The following is a 24,374-nucleotide window of genomic DNA, read 5'->3' on the forward strand; positions in this document are numbered from 1 at the left end:
ATTAAAAATACTATTAAAACAATTTAAAAGTGTAGTGAAGTGATAAAGTTTTGGTCTTAGTCACCCTGGTCATTGCAAAAAAAAAAAAATTGTTTGGTCGAGTTTGACGTTAACATTTGAGAATACTGACAGGCGTGAGACATTAGCATCAGCTGAGAATATCAGCAAAAGCACAACAGCATAAAATAACTTGTATTTCAGTCAAAGAAATGAAAGTTGCTTAAGTAAACTGATGTTTTCTTTTGCAGAATAAAAGTTCTTACAAAACAAGTGCTATGATTTTCAGATCTTCACAACACAGACCCGAACATACCTAATACTTTTGTCTTGTGTTCTATTATTCATACAAAGTATTCTAATAATTATTTTGCGGCATATTTGTAATAATCTTAAGGTTTTGGTAACTTTCTCCTGTGATTTTATATAAAAGCTTACACCATTTTAAACCAACATGTTTGAATCAGATGATTTCGACCAGGTAAGAAACCACTCATAAGTGCATGATTATTGTTTTATAGTAGACCTTTATAGAATGTTGTTATTTGTAGGTGCTGTCTCAGTTTGAGTTTCCAGAAGATCCATTGTTAGAAAAGAAAAGAACAGAAGATAAAAATGTGCTTAACAAACCCAATTTGGTAGAAAACATTACCAGTGAAATCATATCTACAAATGCTGCTCAAAATACTAAACTTGATGAGAATATTCCAACAAAGATACATAATAGTAAAAAAAATAATGAAAATATTCATATTGTAAGTAATGGTGATAGACTTACAAATATGAACAGCAGTATTTCACCAAAACATACAAAAAGAAAAATGATAAATTCATATTTTGATCATAAAAGCAAAAGGAAATTCCCTGGTCCAGCAGGTCTTCTTACTGGTGGATTTGAAGAAAACAAATATGAAAATATATGTCAGATAGAGTTACTTTCACAGGTCAGTATAGCAGCACCAACATTATTTAGTTTCAAATGCATATTGGTGTAGTAAATGCCTTGTAAATATAAATAATTTGATCACATTTATTTACAGGATGTTGATTTTACCCAAAATAGTTTAAGAGGAGACTTATTTGAGTCCCCATTATGGGCCAGACTGTTAGATGACTTGAAGATTTGGAACTTGAATGATATAGATTCAATAAAAACAATTAAACAACAAGCTATATCAGGAAACTTGAAAAGGAGAAAGGCTCACACAATAACTGCATTTGTTGAGACTGTTGACAGATCTGCTGCAGACCCTTTGATTGTCATGAGAGATACAACTGGTAAGCATTTACTTAAAAATAATTTGACACTGATCTGAGGGCACGGCAGTGCCCCAGCCAAGACTCGAGCAAAGCGGGCACGGCCGTACTATCTTTTCTCGAAGCGTTTCGCGGCTATTTCAGCCCCCTGTATCTTCCATGTGAACAAAGCTAGGAGTTTAGGTTTTCGATGACCAAGAGTAAGTATTAGAACAAGCTCAGTCCCAAAATTACAAGAAATTTGAATAAATAGTTTACGAGTTATGAGCGATCAAAGTTACACCATTTTGTCACTGACTCACTCACTGACCGATCATCAAAAGTCTAAGGTACTTCTAGCAAACTTAGAACCTTCAAATTTGGCACCAAGATAGGTTATTGGCTACATATAAAGGGAAAATTATAAAAACCTTAAAACTTTATAAAAAAATAGGAAACAAATTTATATTTGCGGTTTTTCAAGAACATTGTGTATGAATTTTGACTGCATTGATAACTTTGTTATTTATTTATGTACAAAATGTTACCATTTGTTTTATTGTTACGTAGTGTGGTATATTGTTATTATGTATTAAATATACATACATATGAATAAAAAAGCTAGGTTAAAATAAAATGAATAATGATAAAATCTTTCATATTAATGCAGTGCGATAAATACTGCATGCTCGCTCGATAGATGGCGTTGTCCTGGTCTAAATCGCGCTACGGTTTTTAGTTAAAAAAACAAATAATTTCATGTGATAGCGCCATCTACCTCTGAAATAAATCTCTTTTATTCTAAAAGATATTCGATTAAAAAATTCGACAATTTCGAAATTGTTTAATTTATTTAAAAAAAATGTTGTTTACGTGCTACTTTAGGTCTACATATTTAGTTTGTTACATGTTTAGTTAGTTGCATGTAAGTTAATTTAATTTGTTATATACTTAGAGAAGAAGGAGACCTACAAAAAATAAATTAGATCCCACCAAAAACATTAAATGTAAAAAAAGCCAATCCTCTACGCAATTCCTCCACCGTAAAAAGTTTTGAGATCGCATAGAAGCCAAGTCCTGTTCAACTTTATTTGTAATAATAAATCAATATTTTGTGACTATATCAATAGTTTTGTTCACATTACAATAATATTGTCTTGGCCATGAGCACAAGTTAATAGTCGCTCCCTGAAATAATGTGTAAATACCATTGAATTGATACATTCTATATGGACATGATTTTACGATTGGACTGATTGGAATTTGAGATCACCATGGACCAAACATGCGCCATAGTAAATGTGCAGGTCATGATTTTGGATGATACTGACTGTCGGTCATTTAGTAACAATTGAAAAAACTAAAAGTATTTAATTCTGTGATATTAAACTTCATGATTGACTTTCACCTCTCCAAGATATGCTGTATTATATTTGTAGTTTATTGTGCTCATGGCCAAGTTAATATTATTGTAAAGTGAACGAAACTATTGATATGGTCACAAAATATTGATTTATTATTACAAATAAAGTTGAACAGGACTTGGCTTCTATGCGATCTCAAAACTTTTTACGGTGGAGGAATTGCGTAGAGGATTGGCTTTTTTTACATTTAATGTTTTTGGTGGGATTTGTTTTACATTACAAAGTTCTGATAATAACAACTCTCTCTTAGGTACGTTATACCTCAGTGAATTTATAAGTTAAATTGTGTTCTAACTTTCTCAATAAAATACACCTTTAGTTAAAATTAATTTATTTCAAATATTAATTTTCAGGAAATATAAAGGGCACGCTACACAGAGATGCCTGGTCAACATTCTCCAAGTACATAGCCTCTGAATACTGCGCTTTTATTCTATGGAAACCTACAATACTTACTACTGGAAGTGCGTTTAAAAAGCACTACTTAAATATAACATTAAGCAACATATTAGCTATCTACAGCTCAACGGTACTGACGGATGATGCAGATGCTAAGCCGTTGCCTGATGGCTATGCTATAGTTTATGAAGAGGATTATACTGTGATAAAAACGCAAAAGAATCTAAATAACTTAGGTGAGTGAGGGGATTATGTTGTCTTATACAATAATATATAGGTTATCAGTTTCATCTAAACCAATATATTTATGATGGTGGTTCCATAGGCAAACAAGTTGTCTCAAGCACCAAAAGTTTCCTCATAGTAACTTTATTGATATTGTATATTTTTTGTTTCAGGAACAAATGAAGCGATTGGCAATGGAGTAGATAGCAATCCTGGTGATTTCTTAGATGAACTAGATACAATATTTTCTGAGGATATATTTTAATGTTACTCAATTGTGAATTCAAAACAAATTGTTAACCTTTTAAAATATATAGTCAGAGTACCTGAAAACGAATGTGGATATGGTAATGCAACTCCTAAGTTATTGGAGACAGATTTGAGGATTGATTTTCAGAAGAAAGTGAAGTAGAGTTGTTAGCTCTATTAGGTATATGGCCGGTGCTTTACATAATTAATGTGGATTACATTATAACAATGTTAGTCCATGCATGATTTGAGAATAAATAAAAAATATCTTATTATACAACATGTTTATTTGATTTAACTTTTATATGCCTGGTAACTATATGTTTTGAAAGTGTAGCAGAATGAAAATAGGTGCTAGGACACATTTTACACTTATAGACATTACTAGGTTGCTTTTTCGATTCATTATCTTGATTAAGTACTCTGTCTGTTTGTAAGATTTGCTGTCTTGTTCCTTGGTGTGTCTTCATGTGCCTTTGTATGTTGCACAGTTTTGTAAACTTTATCTAGAAACCAAAAAAAGAGGTTTTATTTAATTAAAAGGAAATAAATAACAGAGTTTATGGAGAGTGCCGTAAATGAAAAAAATGTATACTTACATTACATTGCGCACAAGTGAATATTGTTTCTTTGCCCGTTTTCATAACTATAATGTCATCGTCAGTATTTGAGGGATCAGAGTCTATTGTTAATAAGTCGTCTGTATCCATGCATTGACCCTGTAACAAAAATATGTCAATCATGTAAACATTATTTAACATATTCTAGCTTCTGCCAGTAGTTTTAGAAGTTTTAAACATTCTTACTAATATTATAAATGCGAAAGTAACTCTATCTCTTAAGGCTTTCACATTAAAACTACTGACCAGATTTAAATTTTACATGGGTACTCCAGAACCTGAGAAAGTTGATATTTAGAGGGGAGGGTGGAACCGCGGGCATCTAGTAAAGTAAGATATTATTACCACTTGATGCTCCTTTAATGCCTCTTCAGACTTGAACAGTGCTGCACAAGCACTACAACCGAACACGGTGTCTGGGTAACGTTTCTTCAGATCAAACACCAAGTTTGATGGAAGCTCTGTGAATTAAATGATTCAATTTAAATTATGTCTCTTCTGCCTAATAATAGGCACGCAAACTTTATTAACATACTCAACTCTTTATGAGCATTCCATGATATACAAGTGTTATAATTTATAATCTAGAAACGATAAAGTAGCTCAAAAAATTTGGAGATTTGTATACCCCATGTGTTACATTAAAAAGAAATCAAAACATGTAAGTACTTACGCCGTTTATTCAGCGTGACAGACACTCTAATAACATTATCAAAGCATTTCGTTTCTATTATGTGGACGTGGAAAACAGTAAATTTCTCTCTGGCGACTTTTTCCTCTATGCAGGTGAACACTTCATCAGGTTGTATAACGTTCTGTTCTGTAAATGCAAAAATACTCTCAAATTATTAAGGATGCTTTTACACGGTGCATGTAGCTGGAACAAGCAAACATGCACGCGGGTGGGTAGCTTGCCTTTGTATATGCTCGAGCCATTAGACCCGCACATGGTTTTAAAATGCATACAACCTGCGCAAGAGCAATAATATGCGCAAGCTACTTGCACCGTGTAGAAGCACCCTAAGTAAGGCGCCCGCAAACTTCTCTAAAGCGGAGTGGGGTGGAGTTTTTAAACACACAATAGAATTTCTCCGCTCAGGGATATTACTGAGGGGGCGGAGACGAGATGTGTGAATAATCAAATACTATTGGCTGTTCGATTTCTCCTCTCCGCTCCGCTCTGCTTTGGAGGAATTTTTGGTTTGACCAATAGATGGCGCTATATCTCCGGAATATTTTTTTTTCTTATTTTTATATTTTTTTGTAATAAAAACTATCCTATGTCCTTTCTCGAGTTCCAAACTATGTCTGTACCAAATCACACAAATCGGTTCAGTAGTTTAGGCGTGAAGAAAAGACAGACACAGAAAGAATTTAAAATTTATAATATTAGTCAGGATTAGGATTGGGATACGTACATCGAATAGGTTTCAAACATTGCTCAACACAAAATTCAAAGGCGGTCTACAACTAAATTCTGAGCACAGCATCCCCAACGCCTTGCTGACGACAAAAAGTTTGGTACGAACTATACATTACCTGCGTTGATTTTAATGGTCTGCAACAAGTTGGGTATGTGTTCGAAGCTGGATGTGTCATCTTTCTCCTTCACCCGGCCCGTTACAAGTGTAACTTTGCTTCTATTGTATATTGTACCGAATTCGTCTTTGTTGCTTGTGAACTGCAAGAAAAGAGAATTTACTCTGTAATAATTGGTGCTTGATCGTAACCCCTCTGTAATACCTATTACGACTGACGCATAATATGGCGGAGTGTAGAGCTCAAGTCAAACTATTATCGGCATTGTCCTCATTGAAATAGAATTGAAAACCACTCACACCCAAGAGATGTGAATGCCATTAAGTATAAGGGAAAAAATTAAAACCAGAGACGCGGGTCTAAATTATGTACCTAAAACTTTAACAAATATAAACTACTTTGTGAAAATCTGTTCAGTAGTATTTGAGTTTATCTATCTATAAGTCTTCTTTCTTCTTATTATTTATATACTAGCATATCGTGGTTTTGGCCACCCTCGGATAAAATAGAGCCTATGATAAATGATTTTATGGAAAAAGTTCTATTCTTGAGTTTCATAACTTTCATAATTAAAAGCGCATACATATCTTTCTTCTTTAAAATAATAGCGTAAATACGTAGAGATTATATACCTTAGTGATAATCAAATTATGTCCAATCATGGAGTCCCTCAAGTTGGGCACTTTCAGCAGCTGCGAGACGACAGTGTCGGCAGAAACGATGTCTTCTTCTTTAATATCTTTGGCGCCGGAGCGCAACGTTGTTTGTATGAGGTTTATGAAGTCCGCTTCATGCAAACCTGTCGCATCTGAAATGTTAAAAAAGTATTAAGAAAATACAGTTTATTGTTTATACCAGTGGTTCCCAAACTTATTTTGTCTACTGCCCACTTTGAGAATAAATATTTTTTTAGCGCCCCCATTTTTTCACCTATTTAAAACCACTATAGCTTCAAATTAAATTAATTACTTATTGCGACTTATATATGTTTATTAACGGAGAATTCTAAACGAAACTTTTACTATAACTCGCAACTTGAAACCTGAGCGCAGGTAGGTAACATACCGCGGCGCTTAGGTCTCAAGTTAACTCTTACAGCGGCGGCGTAGCATCGGGTGGCACCCGGGGTGGACTACCTATTGAGCACCCCCTCAAAAAACGACAAAATATAATCACGGACTAAAATTTTTAATTAAAGTAGGTACTTAAAAATCGTGTAGAAATCATTCATGGTGCTTTTTGCCTGGTTTAACATAAAGAAACCGGAGACAGATCACTGCAAACTTGTAAAGCGCTAGCGAAGCGAGCCCGTAATTTTTAAACGGTTTTATTTAGCTCACCCAGTTTGTTTTATTATTTATTCATTCTTTCTTGGGTCAAATTTAGTAATTCAAATTTCACCCTCTTCCTGTCAACCGATTAATCTGAAATTTTGTATACACCTTTAATTCCGATGACAATACAATATAGTAATATCAATAACATTGTAAATCCAATATGGCCGCCGGCACAAAATGGCGGATAACGTAGATTTTATCAATCCCATCAATATGGGTATCAAATGAAAGGGCTCAACAAGCAGAATACAATATACTATAAAAAATTGAAATCCAAGATGGCGGCCGCTACAAAATGGCGGATAACGTAGGTTTTATCGATCCCATCAATATGGGTATCAAATGAAAGTTCTCAACCAGTAGAATACAAGGTACTATATAAAATTAAAATCCAAGATGGCGGCCTCTACAAAATGGCGGATAACTTAGGTTTTATCAATCCCATCAATATGGGTATCAAATGAAAGTTCTCAACCAGTAGAATACAATGTACTATATAAAATTAAAATCCAAGATGGCGGCCTCTACAAAATGGCGGATAACTTAGGTTCATTTGATACCCATGTTGATGGGTCTCAACAAGTAGAATACAATTTACTATGCAAAATTGAAATCTAAGATGGCCGCCGCTACCAAATGGCTGATTTTTTATCAATCCCACCAATATGGGTATCAAATGAAAGGGCTTCACAAGTAGAAAACTGTCAGTAACTCCAGCGGGGCCCAACAGGGCCAAGGCCTGCCTGGGCTGCGAGATTGTTCGAAAGAGTTACCACGGCCCTGGTACATAAAAGGCCTACGACGGAACAAAACGGTTCTTAGTCAAGAGTCTGGCACTCCCTCACCGCTGCTGACCCACAGCAGGAGAGGTCATGTGATGATTTTTGGGGTCGTTAAAAAAAAAAGTATCTGGAAGGGCTATGTATTGAGGAATTAGATTGTAATAAGTTGTCAGGTAAGAGACCGTGTAATAATGATGCACTAAATGAATTAGATAGAATGAGGAATATTCGGTAGGCATTTTCATTAAATACTAAAAACTAGAAAATAAAAAATCGGTAAAAAAACTTTTAAGTTAAACGGTTTTATCTTATGTGCACTGAAAACTAGAAAATAAAAAAATCGGTAAAAAAACTTTTAAGTTAAACGGTTTTATCTTATGTGCACTGAAAACTAGAAAATAAAAAAATAGTTACTTACCTGTCAACCTACGTAGGTGGTCCCGGTCATATTAGACTAAAATAAAAACGTGGGGCCCATTAACTATTGCTGTAGTACTCTCTTCTAGAGGTATAATAGGTGTGGATTGCATCGACTTACTATAATCGTAACTGGAGATTTTGACAATCAATAATCAGCCGTAGCTCATGATCTACCAAAGTATAAAGATATGCTTTGCCATAGGTAGGATTTCACAGGGGCCCCCACGTTTTTATTTTAGTCTAATATGACCGGGACCACCTACGTAGGTTGACAGGTAAGTAACTATTTTTTTATTTTCTAGTTTTCAGTGCACATAAGATAAAACCGTTTAACTTAAAAGTTTTTTTACCGATTTTTTGAATCTTGGGACATAATAGAACCCAAACATGTTTTATAAAAACCAGTAACAAGTAAAAAAACCGCGAGCGCAGCGAGCGCGAAATTTTGGAGTTTTGGAACAGTAAAGTACCAAAACGAGTTAAAAAAAAACCGCGCAAATTGTTTAGTTTTTGGGCAGAAAAGTACCTTAACAAACGCGGAAAAAAAACACTATTACGCAATATTTTTGATTTTTGGGACGCAATGATACCTAAAGAAATTAGAAAATAGGCACTTTTAAGTGAAAGGCGCGAGTGCAGCGAGCGCAATCTTGTAATTCATATTAGTTGATGTTCACAAGTCGTTGTCTAAGAGGCCTCCTAGCTAAATAAAATTACAAATCACCCTCTAGGCCTCTACACGACGCCCCAATTTTCTTTCTGGGTCTCTTACCGCCCCCCTTGAGACCTGCAGCGCCCACAAGGGGGCGTTATCGCCCACTTTGGGAAACACTGGTTTATACGATAGCTAGCTGTTTTCCGTTGTTTCGCTCGTATGCCGTGGTGCTTTCCGTACCCGGACAAAACTGAAAATGAAGCTTTAAATCGGTCCAGTAGCTTTGGAGCCTTAAGGGTACAGACAACCAAAAATGACTCTATTTTATAAATAAATAAATATTCTATTATGAAATGACTATAATTGTATCGACTACAGGCACATGTTACGATAGATGGACGCTGATGTGCCCCAAAAACTAGTTTGTTCTCGTCAATGTTAATGGCACAAAGAATTCCTTCTTATACCTATTCAAATATTTTACCTATACATACTTACAATACTGCTGGTTTTCTGTAATATGCTCCAAAACAGGCTCTTCTTCACTTATTTTATATTTTTTGTCTTCATTTTTGATTGGAGGTTTTTTAAGTACTTTGGCTATCAGTCGCTTTCCATTTGCAGTCTTTCCCAGAAATATATTTTCAGGGATATCTACAATAGACAGTACTTTTATTACATGTGTATAAATATTTAAATAGAGGGCATATGCTCCACAATTTTGAGCTCTATTTGTATGCAATTTTAGTTTTATTTTTGCTTGGACTTTTTATGTATGTTGTTACCTTTGAAATTGAATTTAGTCTTTATTTTAATGGAGCTCGTATCTTTATTTAACTGTATCGCCTGTTTTATCCTTTCCGATGTTTCAGTCAGTAGTAACTTTGGTGGCTCGTGTTTTTCAGAAGCTGTGTCTGAAACTTCGTTTATCACAGAGGTTGCTTGTATATTTTCTGCAAAAAATAATATAGGAATTATCGAAGGGTACTAAAGTCATTAAATACTGATGGGACTATAGACAGATTGTGAAGATTTGCACAAGTGAAAGTAAAAGTGTTAGAGGAGAATCGTAACTTTTTACAATAAGTCATCCTGAAATAATGGGCTTATCCTTGATGATTACGCATGGCTTTGCGTGGTCAGATATCCCTGGCAGTTTGTAGCACGTCGTACAGCCATGTGTACGTACGTGAATTTTAAATATAAAACTTTGAATGAATATTAAATTCGTCTATTATAGATAAAAAGTTACTATTCAACGAACCGGTATCGTAAGTACAACACTGTACCACAGAGCTAGCAAAATTATTAGAAAGTTTGACATTTTGCAAGTGTCAATTTAGTCTACGAGATTAAAAAACAGACTATAGTACGATACGATGGGAGACGAAAAAAAGTTTTTTTTTTCACCAACATCCTAAAATAGATATTTACCTTTATTATCAACAATGAACTGCACACTATCTATAGTGTCGTTTGTTTCACTGTCGGCATTTATAACGAACTCCACAGTTTCTTGCTGATTAGACAACGGCTCCGTCACAATGTTCGGAAATTGACTCGAATAACTTTCGATTTTAAGTGTTCTGTTGGGAACAATAAAACATATTATTATTACCTATACAAGACTTTAGTTTCGCCCGAGTCCCGTGGGAGCTACTCCGTGCACCCGACTCAAAAATAGCCTCTACCCTTCCTCGGCAGCGGCGGCCCTAGCCATTGCGAGGCTACGTGCAGCAGGTCTATGCGAGGCCCTTTGTCCTACGTGAAAAGTATGTGTTGCGAGAGTAAGCTGGTGTTTTGATTTAGCTAAACGTCATGTTTGAGGAGAAATGCTCAAGTTAAACAAATTAATAACATTTTATTTTTACTACAGTTTATATATCTTGTGTCATCGAATTCCTTAAACATGTTTAAATAATTGTAAGCCTCGAAAAACTGCTTTTTCGATATTATTATTTTATTATTCGAATTCTCAAGACTATTTCGGTAGTGGGATAAATTTCAGTTAAATTATTTTCCAATATATATTTCAGCACCGAGATAATATTCAGCTCTTCGTATCTTCGTATCTTCGTTCGTCTAGCTCATGTAGCGCCCGGGTGCAATCATGACCCAAGCGCCACCTATGTATGGAAAGATTATGACTTGAGTAGTTCAAACGTCGTAAATAAGAAAGTTCATACGGAAACTAGGAGTTATTTTCTTGTCAATAAAACAACTTAAAAGCGGCGCTACCTTCTAGGTTCGCCTAAAAAAGGATGGAAAAAAAAAAAACAAGTGGAAAGTAAAGTACCCGCGAGCGTAGCGAGCACAAAAATTTTCGAGCTTTGGTTCACTAAGGCCGCGTTTCCACTGACGCGGAGCTGGGCGGAGAGGAGCGGAGAAGAGCGGTGAAAAGTGGTCAGTGTTTCCAATGAAGCGGAGCTGGGCGGAGAGGGGCGGAGAGAAGCGCAGCTGGGCGGAGAGGAGCGATGAAGATTTTGAATGCACCTAGTGACGTAGCGAAGACAACTGACACACTGCACGCGAGTCACGCACCGCCCCGCTCCGCACCGCTCCGTACCGCCCCGCTGTCCTCCGCTCTGCACCTCAATGCTCGCTGTCCTCCGCACTGCACCGCCTCGATGTATGAATATTCGCTCAGCTCTGCTCCACCCCGCTTGTACTGTTTCCATTGAAGCAGAGCGGAGATTTCAAGCATAGCCATTGGTCAATTTGTGCACCGCACAGCTCCTCTCCGCCCAGCTCCGTGTCAGTGGAAACGCGGCCTAAAGCTCCTAAACTTGTATAAAAAACAACAGTGCAAGGTGAGAGCGCGAGCGAAGCGAGCGCGAAAATTTTTGAGTTTTGGAACATAAAGGTACTCTAATCAAGTTAGAAGGAAAGGCACTGTGAAGTGAACAGCCGCGAGCGGAGCGAGCGCGAATTTTTAAAAATAAAAAGATTCCGTGACTTTATCGAGAGCCAGTTGTTTTTGTTTGTTTGGTGTTCCAACTTTTTGTTAAATTGAGGACCTAAAAAGTAAACGCAGAATGAATTAGAAATAAAGAAAAAATCCTCATTTTTTTCTTGGACCAGATATATATATTTTTTCATTATATTTTTTTTATATTAGTGTGGGTTGTAGCGCGAGGCCCCCCCAAGCGCGAGGCCCTGTGCGATGGCACAGTTCGCACACCCCTAGGGCCGCCACTGCTTCCTCGAAGTGAACTATATAATGCTAAAAACTAATAAACTGACATGCTATCGGTTCGTTATTTCCTGAGTTAAGTACGTTCAAACAAACAAACTCTTGTGTTCTTGACTTATAATATTAGGTAATACCGATAAATCTTTCTTATAATAAAAATATCTAACAATTTACTATTAAAAAGAGTAAATACCCTTCATTATTTCCTACATTGTTGTGACCATTTTGAATCTCATTTTTCAACTTCTGTATTAGTTCTGGAACAAAGTTAATCAAAATATTAACATTTAGGTTCTAAATACTGTTACTTGTTTTTATAATTTTTGTAAGAAGTAACATACTATCATTAGTTGTGATGTCATGAAGTCCTAAAGTGTTGAGCACAAATATTTTGTCATTTGATTCCAGTAATATCCAGCCTTTTTGTTCCAATGTCTGATACTGCTCATCACTTAATGTTATCTGCAATATAATACCTACTTTAATATAAAATTAAGAGCATTTACACAATATCTTCATTAAAAAAAAAAACTGTTATTTTTCTTGCAGTTTCACCGTTTCCTGTTAGAAATTCCTAATATTATAACAAGTTTAAGTAAAGCGTAAATTGGCCAGTTATATGATGTAACAGGATTTTTAAATATGTTGAGTAGTTTAGAACCCCATTTAATTCAAATGAACAACGAAATATTTTCGTTTCGTAATATTAGTCAATATAGATAACAAACCTCAGTAAAATTGTTTCCTTGTTTGCTGTCATGTGATACAACGTCAATATCAACATTTTGTGTGATTGCCGGCTTGAACTGATCAACTACAACATCTTCATCCATCTGAAAACAAAAAAAAATATATACCTATAAAAGTTTTTTTTTTCACTGAATGGATTTTCATGCAGTTTTTATCAATAGACAGAAGCTGTTTCATATTGTGTTTTTTATATTCTGCTATTTTAAATAGATCTTGGACTATCAGGTCCAATTGGGACTAAAATGATGGCTTTATGTTTATATTTTTTTACATACTTATAACTTTTAAGATCATTGAAATGTACCTGTTCAGTTGTGCTGCTTGAACTAGGCTGTAAGAGATAGCTGTTTGTGTACAGGCCATTATCTCCATCAGGTAAAATAAACTGATCTGAAATCATCAGGATTCATTTAAAAGATTATTTTTTACATATTTAACATTACAGCAATAAATTCATTAAATGTTTAAACATGTCTGAGCTTTGTTAATAGCGGAAATGTTTAGCTGTACATATTATTTCAAATAGGATTTAAGGCCATAGTTATATAATTTAGTAAAGATAACACTACATTCAAAACAGCACTAACACCTTTTTTAAATAAATCAAAACTTACCAGAAACAGATATAAGTTCAGCGGAATTGTCGACATCAACAAAGAATTGTTGTGAAGATACGCCATAGACGGTGCACGGCTGCACATCGTCTAAAACTTCCTTCACATCTTGCACTTGAGCTACATACTGAATCTGTCTGTTCACTGCAATATTACATCAGTATTTAATGAACTTGTATGCCTATCTGCTAGATATTTTCACTAGCACCAAGTGATGCTATGTGTAGAGTAAGTGTAGAGATACTAACTATCATGGTTCATGAGTTTCAGCCTGATTACAGATGGACGGACAGTAAAGTTTTGGTAATCAGGCCCTGTTTAACTCTTTTGGTACAGAACCTCAAAAATCTTCCTATTGTATTAGTAAAGATGTACCTTATCTATACTAAATATTATAAGGACGAAAAGCTTGTAGGATTTCAAAAATTATATCACTGATAGATAGCTACTATGTTCCTGAGCGACATATAGTGTGTAGGCTATATTTTATCCCGGTACAGGCAGTAGTTCCCACGGAACGCAGCTGAAACCGCGGGGAAACGGCTAGTATATAAATAAAAGTAGGAAAAGGTTAGATACTTACAGAGAAAAGTGCCATCATCTTGAACCACAAAAAATTGATCCGTTTCAGCTTCACTACTATTCGTAGGTAGAAATTCATAAGTTTCATAAGTGTTTTTATCCATTTCGTTAGAGAATATTATTCATTTGCTAATAAAACACGGTAAAATATTTTATATGAAATTGAAAATGAATACGTATCGCATTTCGTGATTCGTATTTGTTATTTAAAAACAAAACAAACATCAGCTATATTTCACTTATTTAACCACATTTCTGAATAATTGGTTACTTATGATTTTCTCTGTAAATAATGGAAAATATAATACATGACACTTTTTTGTTTACTCTTGTCACAAGTGTCACAATTAGATATGTCAGTACTGTAAGTGTCAGTTAGTATTCATATTTTATGGTCCCGTTCATGATTAAGTTTCAGAAAATCTTATAGAAATTAACAAATTATAATGTGAAGTCAAAAACGTAACTCATCGTAGAGAATGCTTCAGAATGCACAGTATTCTTAAAAGCATACAGGTAATTTTTCATTTCAACTGGTTGATGTGCAGGCGCATTAAATTTCTTCTCGACCATTTTCCTAATTATTGTTTTATACATTATATCCTTATCAACCGAGGTAGCTTGAGCTTCCCAATGATGGAGATTGAATTTATGAAATTGCGCGTCGCATCGTAAAAACTGTTTTTTCGTGGGTAAATCAAACGCACATCCATAATACACGATAACTCCATTACGATCTAGTAGCCTTAGCATAACGTCTTCAAATCTACCACCTAAGCAATTTAGAGCTAGCGCGGGTCTGGCCAAAGATGTGTCGAAACTGGTAAGTTCCTCAGCTTCTTCTAAGGTGTACACAGCAGTAGCTCCTAAACCCAGTAGATAAGCTTTCACAGCTTCATAGCCACAATGATTGGCAACAATGTTTAAAGTGTTGATACCTTCAGCTCTACATAACTGAATTACAGATTGACCGCATGCACTGTTGGCAGCATTTTGTATGACTGTTTCTCCAGGACTCATTTTTCTGAAGTCAGTGAGCAATCTGGTTGCTGTACATGGAGCTATTGTAAGCATGGCAGCTTCAGCTAGTGGAAGATTTTTTGAAACAAGGTGGACATCTTTTTCATTGTAAATACCATAGTACCTCCATGAACCAAGTAATCTTGATGATAAAACAACTCTGTCTTTAGGGACAAATCTACGTACATGTTTACCAACTTCTAATACTTCTCCAACTCCTTCATCTCCAGGTACAGTCGGCAAATGAGGCAGGCTTGGATTCTTTCCTGGAATTAAATACATTTTGTTAATAATTCAGAATAAAAAAACAACCAACAGTAAATATTAAACACAGTAGCAATTGTTTTGTTGCACATTAATATATAACATAATACACATTCATCAATAAAACAAAATGAATAGTTCATCTATTTATTACGCTCAGCCATCCAACATAATATTTTAGTGACAAGAATAATCTAATAACAATAATTTACCCACAATATAACTAATTATTAAAATCTAGAAGATATTTACAACCCTGAAATCCTTTGGATGACAGGGCATTGCCTATGGCATCTTGAAAATTATCAAATTTCACCATCTTGTGTACAGGTGCTTTTAGTTTATTCTCTGTTATCATTGTAATTAATTCTGACATCATGGCTTCTTTAGCATCAGGACTGGCTCTTTCATTCCACACAGTCATCCAGAATCCATAAAAGGCTAAATTTTTAAATATAAATGCAGATGTTGGTATAGTCACTGGCTCTCTAGACATCCCCCCATAGGTGACCATGCACCCAGAATGCTGCAAGTGTCTCAACATTTCCAATGAACTCTTTCCTCCAACACAATTTATGGCTAGTGATGGTTTTTCTAATTTTTTATCTTTGAAAATTGGAGTGGAGCGCAGTTCTTCTTCTGTGAGGACATAAGTGGCTCCTAATGACTTAAGATAACTCTTTAATTCATCAATATCAGGCCTATTGCGCACAACGTTAACATTCTTCACACCCCATGCTTTGCAGATTTGTATAACATTTTGACCGCATGCACTGTTTGCACCATTCTGTATCACAACTAAGCCCTTCTCTTTTACTGGTTTAAAATCACTTAGCATTCGATAGGCAGTACAAGGATTGACAGTGAGTGTTGCTGCTTCTACCAATCCTACATTGTCTGGGATAAGTCTCAGCACAGTTTTGTCGAATACGGCGATGTTCCTCCACGTTCCTTGTACTGGTTTTGTGACAATAACTTTATTCCCTGGACTTATATCACTCACTTCTTCTCCAACCTTTTCTACGACTCCTACACCTTCATTACCTGGTATACAAGGCAGTGTCACTTTGACCGGATACTTTCCTACAACAATAAATAATTTTGCGACTATAAACTTGTCAAAATTATAAACAAAATGTTTGACTCACAGTCAAAAATTAGTTTGAATATTTTAAATAAAATACCTTTTAAACAGGTTGATTTCATAGATTAATAATTGAATGTATCCAAAATATTTAAACCATTTATTAGCTGTAAATTAAGATAGTTTTGATGTAATGAAAGTAGAGAAGTACTTACCCTGAATAGTGTTTATATCAGCCGGGTTAACCGGTGCAGCCAGCATGCGGACCAGTACTTCCTGGTTGCCTACTTCTGGTACTTCAACTTCCCTCATCTTCACAACATGTAGAGGATCCCCGAATTCACCGTAAACCAATTGTTTTGACATTAAATTACGGACCGACCCTGTCAAACCAATTCGGCTTTTTGCAAAACATTTTGCAGCGGTAAATAATGTAATCGGGCTGGTTAATAAGGCCATGATTTATCTGGTATTGAACACGAGAAAATTTTGACTGGTCTGCTACACTGAAAGCAAATAATTATATTGTTCGAGTTAATCGCCGAGGTCGGTTATTGTTTTTATCATTTTTTTCGCAGGTGTCTGTCACATGAAGTCACAGATAGTCACAAAACCATAGATAGTCGTATCTTCTTCTTCAGTCTGCCTATACAGGGAGTTTCTCGTAGCTGATATCTATTTAATTTTTTCGTTAGTTTGACCGACGTATGGTTTGGCTCCAATCATGAATATCAATGTTCTATAGGCCGTAAATTATGATTATGACATGGAGTAAAAAATTTTTCAACGAGAACATGGAGAACGAAACGGTTGATAAAAAAATATGAACCCCGCAAAATTCCCATTATTTTGTAAATATCATTACTTTCGTATTTTACCTGCATAAACTCATAATTATTAAGAGTTTACGAAAAAGTAGACAAAAGCTGACGCGTGATAAGTTTTAAAAACTGTTGGATTTGACCTAAAGTTTGAGGGACATGCTGTATGTAAGGAGTTATATACCACATTTACAGAAATGGACTTTAGCCTAATGTTATCATTTTGTACATTGGACCTCGCCGCCATTGGACGTAGGTAAATGTATTTTTTTTGAGTTTCGTACAGAAAATAACAATTTATTTTTAAGCTTCTCTTCTTTTGGCTTGCACCGCCCGAGATTAGATTAGATTAGAATAAAAAACTGAGTTTTGGTCATGTCATCTTTTAATTCTATTAAATCAAAGACGAGACGTGAGGATATTTTGAAGAATCAATAGAATTTTCTCGCTCCGTGGATTATATGAAGCACTGAGTGGGCAGAGAAGAAATACCTATCTGAATAACGAAATTTCATTGTTTATCTTCACTCCGTTCTACTCTGGTATAATCTGGACCTAAGCCCAATAAAGGGGGAACTAAACCTAACTAAAGTCTAGAATATATTTACGTCCCCGAAATCCTTTGGAAGTCAAAGTATTGCTGATGGCTTCTTTAAATTCATCGAGTTTCACCATCTTGTGAACAGGAGCTTTCAGTTTTTTCTCACACATCAATGAAATTACTTCAGACATCATTTTGTCTTTGTCAGATTTACTAGCTTTTGTATTCCATGCAGTCATCCAGAATCCAAAAAATGATAAATTCTTAAAAATAAATGCGGATGTCGGTATCGAGACCGGTTTTCTCGACATCCCTCCATATGTGACCATACATCCAGAATGATTTAGATGTCTTATTAATTGCAAAGAACTTTGGCCTCCAACGCAATTCAGAGCAAGTGATGGTTTTTCTATTTGCTTTTCTTTGAAAATTTTAGTTGTTTTGAGTTCATCTTCTGTGAGGACACACGTGGCTCCTAAGGAATGTAGATAATTCTTTAGTTCGTCTATTTCCGGTCTGTTCCTTACTACGTTAATATTTTTAACACCCCATGCCTTACAGATTTGTATGACGTTTTGACCGCATGCACTGTTTGCGCCATTCTGTATGACAACTAAGCCACATTTCCGCACTGGTTGGAAGTCAGTAAGCATTCTCAAAGTTGTACAAGGATTAACAGTAAGAGTTGCAGCCTCTGGTAATCCCAAGTCATCTGGTACCACTTTCAGTATAGCTTTATTAAAGGTTGCCAAGTTTCTCCATGTACCCTGAGCAGGCTTTGTGACTACAACTTTATTCCCTGGGCATATTTCGTTTACTTCTTTGCCAATCTCTTCAACAATACCAACACCTTCGTTGCCAGGTACACATGGTAGCTTTAGTTTTACTGGATATTTTCCTGAAACAACACAAGAGTATGATATTTGAGAGCAGAGCATGGCTCAAAGTGTCAAGAGCAGTGGAGTGGGTTACTTTATGTACCTTGAATAGTATTTATATCGGCTGGATTGACAGGTGCAGCTAGCATGCGAACCAGCACATCCTGAGCTCCAACAGGTGGAATGTCGCATTCCTGGATTTTTAGTACATTTAGAGGATCTCCAAATTCACTAAATACAAGTTGTTTCGACATCAAATGTCTGACCGATCCTGTCAAATTAAGACGGCAACATTTTGCTGCCATAGTTTATATCAACTTAAGTCTAATAAATTGGATTTTCATTGGAATGATACTGGTAATTTTTATCGCGATCTTATCTCAGTTATCATGTTTGTAAACTGTTGCCATGGTTCTCAAACAAGCGTCTGCCAGTTGTTTTTTTGTTGTCTTTTTGCTGGGCCTCGTGATTTTCTGCATTCAGCCAAGGACACTGATGAGGATTATTGGCGTATAGTCTAACGAGGGTTCCAACATTTAATAAGTATACCTACCTACCTATAATTTCGCAGTATCTACAGTGAAACATCTAGTTTGATTGAACGGCTGATCTGAGTCGGGGTGCCCTAACTTCCGAACTTGTAAGCCATTCTTGAGTTAGGTAGGTATACACTGTTGGCACGCTGCTACTATACTTGAACATTCTGTTTTTTATTTATATCCTCCTGTGCCTACTTTAAGATAAGTTTTCGGATGAACTTTTAATTAAGAATAAAACATATTTATAATAATCAATATTTTATAGTTATTATCAAAATAATATTATACAAGTCTATAATGATCGTAATTCAACGATTTTGGTAACAGCCAAAGTATTTTTTCATTCCTTCGTCTTTTAAGAACCTGTTAACACGAAGATCTAAGTCTTTGCGAGCCATGGGTGCAGTGGAGCTGGGGGGTGCTGTAGCTTCTGGGGGTGGTGCTTGCAGTTTCGGGGTTCTAAACCTTCGAGCTCGCGTCAACTGCCATGCAGCGCTAGTGTTGCGCATTACTCTGCCAATCCCTGAACTTTCGTCCACGGCTGCAAGAACGGGCCGCGGAACACTGAAATAAATACGTGTATAATATTACGATTAATGTGCTTTCGGGCATTGAAAAGAAAGGAGACGTCACACCAAGTTTATTAAAATTGGGATAAGAAAAGATGATGGCGGTAGGTACTTACTAAGCGGCTGTAATTGCAGCCCTGAGTCTTGCTGGTGCGATCACTGATGGCAATTCAGCCGAAGAGTTTCTTTTTAAACCTAAAGGAAATAAAGACAACGCTCTTAAATCAACCTATAAAATAATATATTTTAGTAATAACAAGATTACCAACCTGAATATTTCACATTGTTAACCGATGATTTATCTTTCCACTTTTGAGAACAAACGGGGCAAATTGAACGACGTATTGACCATCGAGGAATATTTTGATTTTCAGTAACGTTAACTTTTTGCAGTCCAGGTATTTCAAGAGGGGCCTGGTAGAAGAAGACAGACATTATATTTATAAATAATATTTAAAAAATTTTAGAAAATACTGACAATAGGGTATTTTAGTCTAGATGAGAAAAAAATTAAAAGTGTATTACAATGATTGTTTAGAGGAAAAGCAATCGGGAAATGTTAGTTTCACTTCGTAAGGTACATAAATATATTTTTTATTGCAGTTTAAAGTTTTTAGGTTTTTTTATCTGTCTTTGAACACTACGAAATGTCGCCGCCATGCTAATGACGTCATTACGGTAGTAAACAACTTTTAAACAAGTGTTTCTCATATTTATATCCACTGGTACTTGAATCCATAATTTGTCTGGTGTTTTTACACTAGTGTTCTCACATTCAGAAACAACACACCAACGATACGGAGCATAATTACTCATTATTAAAATTTTCAATACATATCAAAATATGTATTACTGACAGCTATAGTTTGCTTACTAACGTAATGACGTCATGACCAAAAAACAATCATGGCGTCCGTTGTGTGCCGCGTTTTCGCGAAATACGCGCGAAATTTGAAATTATGATAAAACAATTAATTTATATTCGTACATAACGTGAGAAAAAAAAATATTTTTAATTTTTTAGAGATATATTAAGACTAAAGAATTTATTTAAGATATATTTCAAAAATGCATGTAATACCCTATTAACATAAGTATAGGTCTTACTGGTGCTGGAATGACTGGGGTTTCAAATGCCAAGATGGAAGGTATGTCCATATCGCGACGGGTGGATATTCTCGACACTCGGGATCGGGAGACGCTCCGCTCGGTCGTACGGAGGCTTAGGCCGTGCACACATGCCTCACTTGATACGCTGGTGACGATAATAAAAAGATTAAACTGCTGAGCTGATTTAATGCAGTTAACTCACCATTTGAATACCAAAGGAAAGTAAGTAGATTGATTTTCACAAAACAATAGGAAAAGTAGAACTGTGTTTTATGATGTCACAAACAGTAAGTTACTGGTAGTCCTTATAATAATTATGAATGTGTTTGAAGACAAAGACTGTTTAACAAAACACTCATAATAGTGACATTTTCGCAAAAAAAACCTGTGAGAAAGTTGTTAATAGAGATAATTGTATCGAGAGTGAAAGTTAAGTGGGAAACCTAAGACTTTTTTCAAACGTTTCTTTGTCATATTTGGTTTTTGTTACGCTATTGTATTCGTTGGGTGTATAGCACAGTTTGCTGATTATTTAATTGTTAATAACGACCAGTAGGTACTGCATAGCAGTCATTTGAATTTTATAATATTTTATAATAAGCATAATATTTTATAATAATAGCCTCAAGATGAAATGAAAAGCACAGTCGCATGCGCATGTAAGTAGGTATGTAACTATGAGTGCGGAAATGATTATTAGCTTTGTTCTTTCAATTAACCAACTCATCGGAAACATCATCATGAGGCAGATCAAGTGTTTTGTCTTGAGCTTCTTCCTCCAGTTCTCGGCTTCGAGCTCGAACCATATCTAGGAGTAATGTTTCGGTGCCACCCCAGTCTTCCGACCTGGACAAAGGAAATTACAGTATACGTTTGGACATTGTCCAGTCATTCACTTTGCTATTATTTACGAAAATTCTGAAGATCTGAACTGTCTCACTTTAAGGGTTATGGTGCCTTCATTAGAAAACTGTTTGATGGATGCCTGAATATTCAATATTTCCATGTGCGTCAGGGATGGAGTATTAGATATATTTATGTACATGTGAAGGTGGATACTGAGTACCTACATAGCCATAAGATGCCCAACATCGACTTAACTTTACACAGTATCGTCGAGGAGGTGACAAAGATCTACGATTACAGTTCATGGCAAGCTAACCGCACGCTATTTATGTAGCTTTCATAGAACTCGCTATGTTGCGACATCAGGGTGCTCATGTCGGGAGGAGTGGGCAGGTCGGAGCTATACGTCTTGGAGTCCCGGTGTGTCGCACGCATCCTCATTAACAGCGACGTGTAAGGAGTAGAATCATTGCTCATGAATGAAATGCGCCGTGGCTCTTCTTGTTGCTGCCTTTAATGAAGAAATATTGTGTCATTGAAGTTTATTAGAAATTCCTAAACTTGAAAACCTGTTTATTTCTACAAAGAGAACTTCTGCGAATTTCTTCAAATCCTGTCTTTATATTCGCGAGAAATTCGTGGCTAAAAAAGCAATAGATGAAACGTTGGAATAAAAAAATTAAGGACATAAACATTGTCGCTAGCGATTTACCGCGAAACGAGAGAACGGATTGAGATGAACAAATTGGAAGGTGGCTTGACATTTTCACTGGTTACGTGACTCACGCAGTGACTCACAGCCACAGCCAGGCTATATGTATAAAGAAGGTTAGGTTTAACGCCTGCCCGGAGCGGTGGCGACTGAATAAATGCAACCTGACTCCTAACAGGCCTTGAGAGCTATGTCGAGGTAACGAGCTCCGTTGCCGCTACATAATTTTGAATCCTAAGTGTGCATTGCATTTTAAAATTTTGCTTTTTTATATGGAAGACAAAAAAGAAAAAGATTAACCGCTTTTAACGAATGTTTTGATTCAAGATCAGTGAACATCGCGTGAAATAAAGTAGTTGCAATTAAACACTTCGAATAGCAAACAATTAAAAAAGTGACATAAAATAGTATTAGAAAATAGACAAGTAAACAAGACAAATGCGGCCACGTATGTAGGTGATTAAAACAAAATATCTTAGGCGTTTGCAGAAAAACTAGAAAGTGTTAAAATACTGCTTGAAATACTGACAATAATGGAGGATTACTCAAGTGTACAAAAGAGAGTAACTGTCGCGGCACTAACCGGAACACGCGCTGTGAAGAGTATAGATGCGAATACCGAGCTTTCCAGTCTTCAGTCTGTTTCCAATGAGGTTCTGATTTGCTGAAAACATATTTAAAGAGATCGATCTCAGTAGCGTGCACTTGGAGAGGCCTATGTCCAGCAGTGGACTGCTATAGGCTGATGATGATGATGATGATGATGATATTTAAAGATTTTTGTTAATGGCAGCACACGAATAAAAAAAGATAACTATATTCAAAATTGGAATCCAAGAAGCTATAAATGTCTGTTATTTTTATAGAGTTCAAACATTGTAAGATTTTCCTGTAAACATAAAATCAAGAGAATGGGCGATAACTGTAAAATAATAGTGGTTAGTTAGCCTCTTTGAAAACTGCTTTACGGTCAATTCTTTGTCACAATGTTTGTTTGAGAGTGTCCAATTCATACAATGCTAATAAACACGCAATAAGTCGAAGGCCGTATTGGCTACATTTCTGTGTTGGTGCTAACTGGCCATAACAATTCATCTAATTTTGTCCTTATTCTTTGTTGTTGTAGAAATGAGTAAGGAAATTTTATCTGTTTTCTTTTATCATCGAAATGCACTCTGAAAAAAACGTATGCTTTTGTGTAAATTTTTCTTGGCTCTCGCTAGTTTAGAAGATATTTATTTACTTTTCTTTAATTTCAACCTGAAATATTGTACTCGATGAGGCATTTTTCATAAATCTACTTACCTCATTTTTATTGAATTTTCTTATAAAATTGAAATGAAATAATGAATCTCGATTTGCATTAAAAATATGTTTTGTTTTGATTGCTTATTGTACATACATTCCATCTTGACATTGACATTTGTGTTAAATGAATAATTTTATGGTCTAGATTTGAAGTTTGTACAAAAAAAGTTTTTAAGCTTTTCCAAATCGTCTATGTTTTATTTCCACGGCCTATTATCATGTTCGAATGATTCGACAAGATCGCTGTGTAGGTATGTAAAATATTAATTTCGCTTTCATTGACGTCCCTATTCAAGAATATCCACAAAAACTGACTTAATTATTGAAATTCAATACAACTTTAGATTTCTATAAATTAATTATTCTTTAATGCTTTGGTTGGGTTTCTGGTTGACCTAAACATTTAAGAGTTGTGTAATGAAAATGTTGTCACTACGGTTTGAAAATCGTTTCTTGTATATAGGAATCGGCCATCATCATCATCATCAGGGATTCTTAGGTATCTGGTTATGAATATTTTAAAGTACTTAAAACATATTAAACTTACCCTAGCAAAATTATAAGTAACTTTGACTCAACACCAGTCATCCACAATGGCTCTTAGAGAAACATGATTACCTTGAGATCTATTGACCTGTAACGAGCTGGCTAGTCATGAGG

The 24,374-nt window shown here is 35.6% G+C and overlaps 4 protein-coding genes, 1 long non-coding RNA gene and 1 pseudogene across 5 annotated transcripts; 2 read left to right on the top strand and 4 right to left on the bottom strand.

Annotated features, from left to right (window-relative positions):
- Positions 1 to 105: 105 nt before the first annotated feature.
- LOC110379598 (uncharacterized) lies at positions 106 to 3,810 on the top strand. Its single transcript, XM_021339325.3, has 5 exons — positions 106 to 478; positions 549 to 941; positions 1,038 to 1,275; positions 3,011 to 3,292; positions 3,455 to 3,810. The coding sequence occupies exons 1-5, from the start codon at positions 452 to 454 to the stop codon at positions 3,544 to 3,546; spliced, it is 1,032 nt and encodes a 343-aa protein (XP_021195000.3). The 5' UTR covers positions 106 to 451; the 3' UTR covers positions 3,547 to 3,810.
- Positions 3,800 to 14,165, bottom strand: LOC110379597 (uncharacterized). The gene is made up of 15 exons (XM_064039067.1): positions 14,024 to 14,165; positions 13,441 to 13,584; positions 13,131 to 13,216; positions 12,805 to 12,909; positions 12,418 to 12,538; positions 12,270 to 12,333; positions 10,318 to 10,469; positions 9,669 to 9,836; positions 9,382 to 9,537; positions 6,322 to 6,497; positions 5,690 to 5,831; positions 4,824 to 4,970; positions 4,496 to 4,611; positions 4,130 to 4,249; positions 3,800 to 4,036 (listed from the first exon to the last, which is right to left on the bottom strand). Exons 1-15 carry the CDS (start codon positions 14,124 to 14,126, stop codon positions 3,803 to 3,805), a joined length of 2,034 nt encoding a protein of 677 aa, XP_063895137.1. The 5' UTR covers positions 14,127 to 14,165; the 3' UTR covers positions 3,800 to 3,802.
- Positions 14,166 to 14,443: 278 nt separating this feature from the next.
- LOC110379600 (enoyl-[acyl-carrier-protein] reductase, mitochondrial-like) lies at positions 14,444 to 17,014 on the bottom strand (annotated as a pseudogene).
- LOC135118077 (uncharacterized) lies at positions 14,704 to 15,415 on the top strand. The gene is made up of 3 exons (XR_010277349.1): positions 14,704 to 14,845; positions 14,988 to 15,132; positions 15,273 to 15,415. It is a non-coding gene; the product is annotated as an uncharacterized LOC135118077 (long non-coding RNA).
- A 546-nt stretch (positions 17,015 to 17,560) lies between the features above and the next one.
- LOC110379605 (enoyl-[acyl-carrier-protein] reductase, mitochondrial) lies at positions 17,561 to 19,047 on the bottom strand. The gene is made up of 2 exons (XM_021339337.3): positions 18,734 to 19,047; positions 17,561 to 18,650 (listed from the first exon to the last, which is right to left on the bottom strand). The coding sequence occupies exons 1-2, from the start codon at positions 18,933 to 18,935 to the stop codon at positions 17,794 to 17,796; spliced, it is 1,059 nt and encodes a 352-aa protein (XP_021195012.2). The 5' UTR covers positions 18,936 to 19,047; the 3' UTR covers positions 17,561 to 17,793.
- A 386-nt stretch (positions 19,048 to 19,433) lies between these two features.
- On the bottom strand, positions 19,434 to 23,834 carry LOC110379610 (uncharacterized). The gene is made up of 8 exons (XM_021339346.3): positions 23,712 to 23,834; positions 22,990 to 23,070; positions 22,011 to 22,205; positions 21,572 to 21,694; positions 20,846 to 20,993; positions 20,008 to 20,152; positions 19,855 to 19,933; positions 19,434 to 19,733 (listed from the first exon to the last, which is right to left on the bottom strand). Exons 1-8 carry the CDS (start codon positions 23,714 to 23,716, stop codon positions 19,478 to 19,480), a joined length of 1,032 nt encoding a protein of 343 aa, XP_021195021.1. The 5' UTR covers positions 23,717 to 23,834; the 3' UTR covers positions 19,434 to 19,477.
- Between the last annotated feature and the right edge of the window lie 540 nt (positions 23,835 to 24,374).

The sequence above is a fragment of the Helicoverpa armigera genome, chromosome 18, assembly GCF_030705265.1.
Source record: "Helicoverpa armigera isolate CAAS_96S chromosome 18, ASM3070526v1, whole genome shotgun sequence".
Taxonomy (NCBI): Eukaryota; Metazoa; Arthropoda; class Insecta; order Lepidoptera; family Noctuidae; genus Helicoverpa; species Helicoverpa armigera.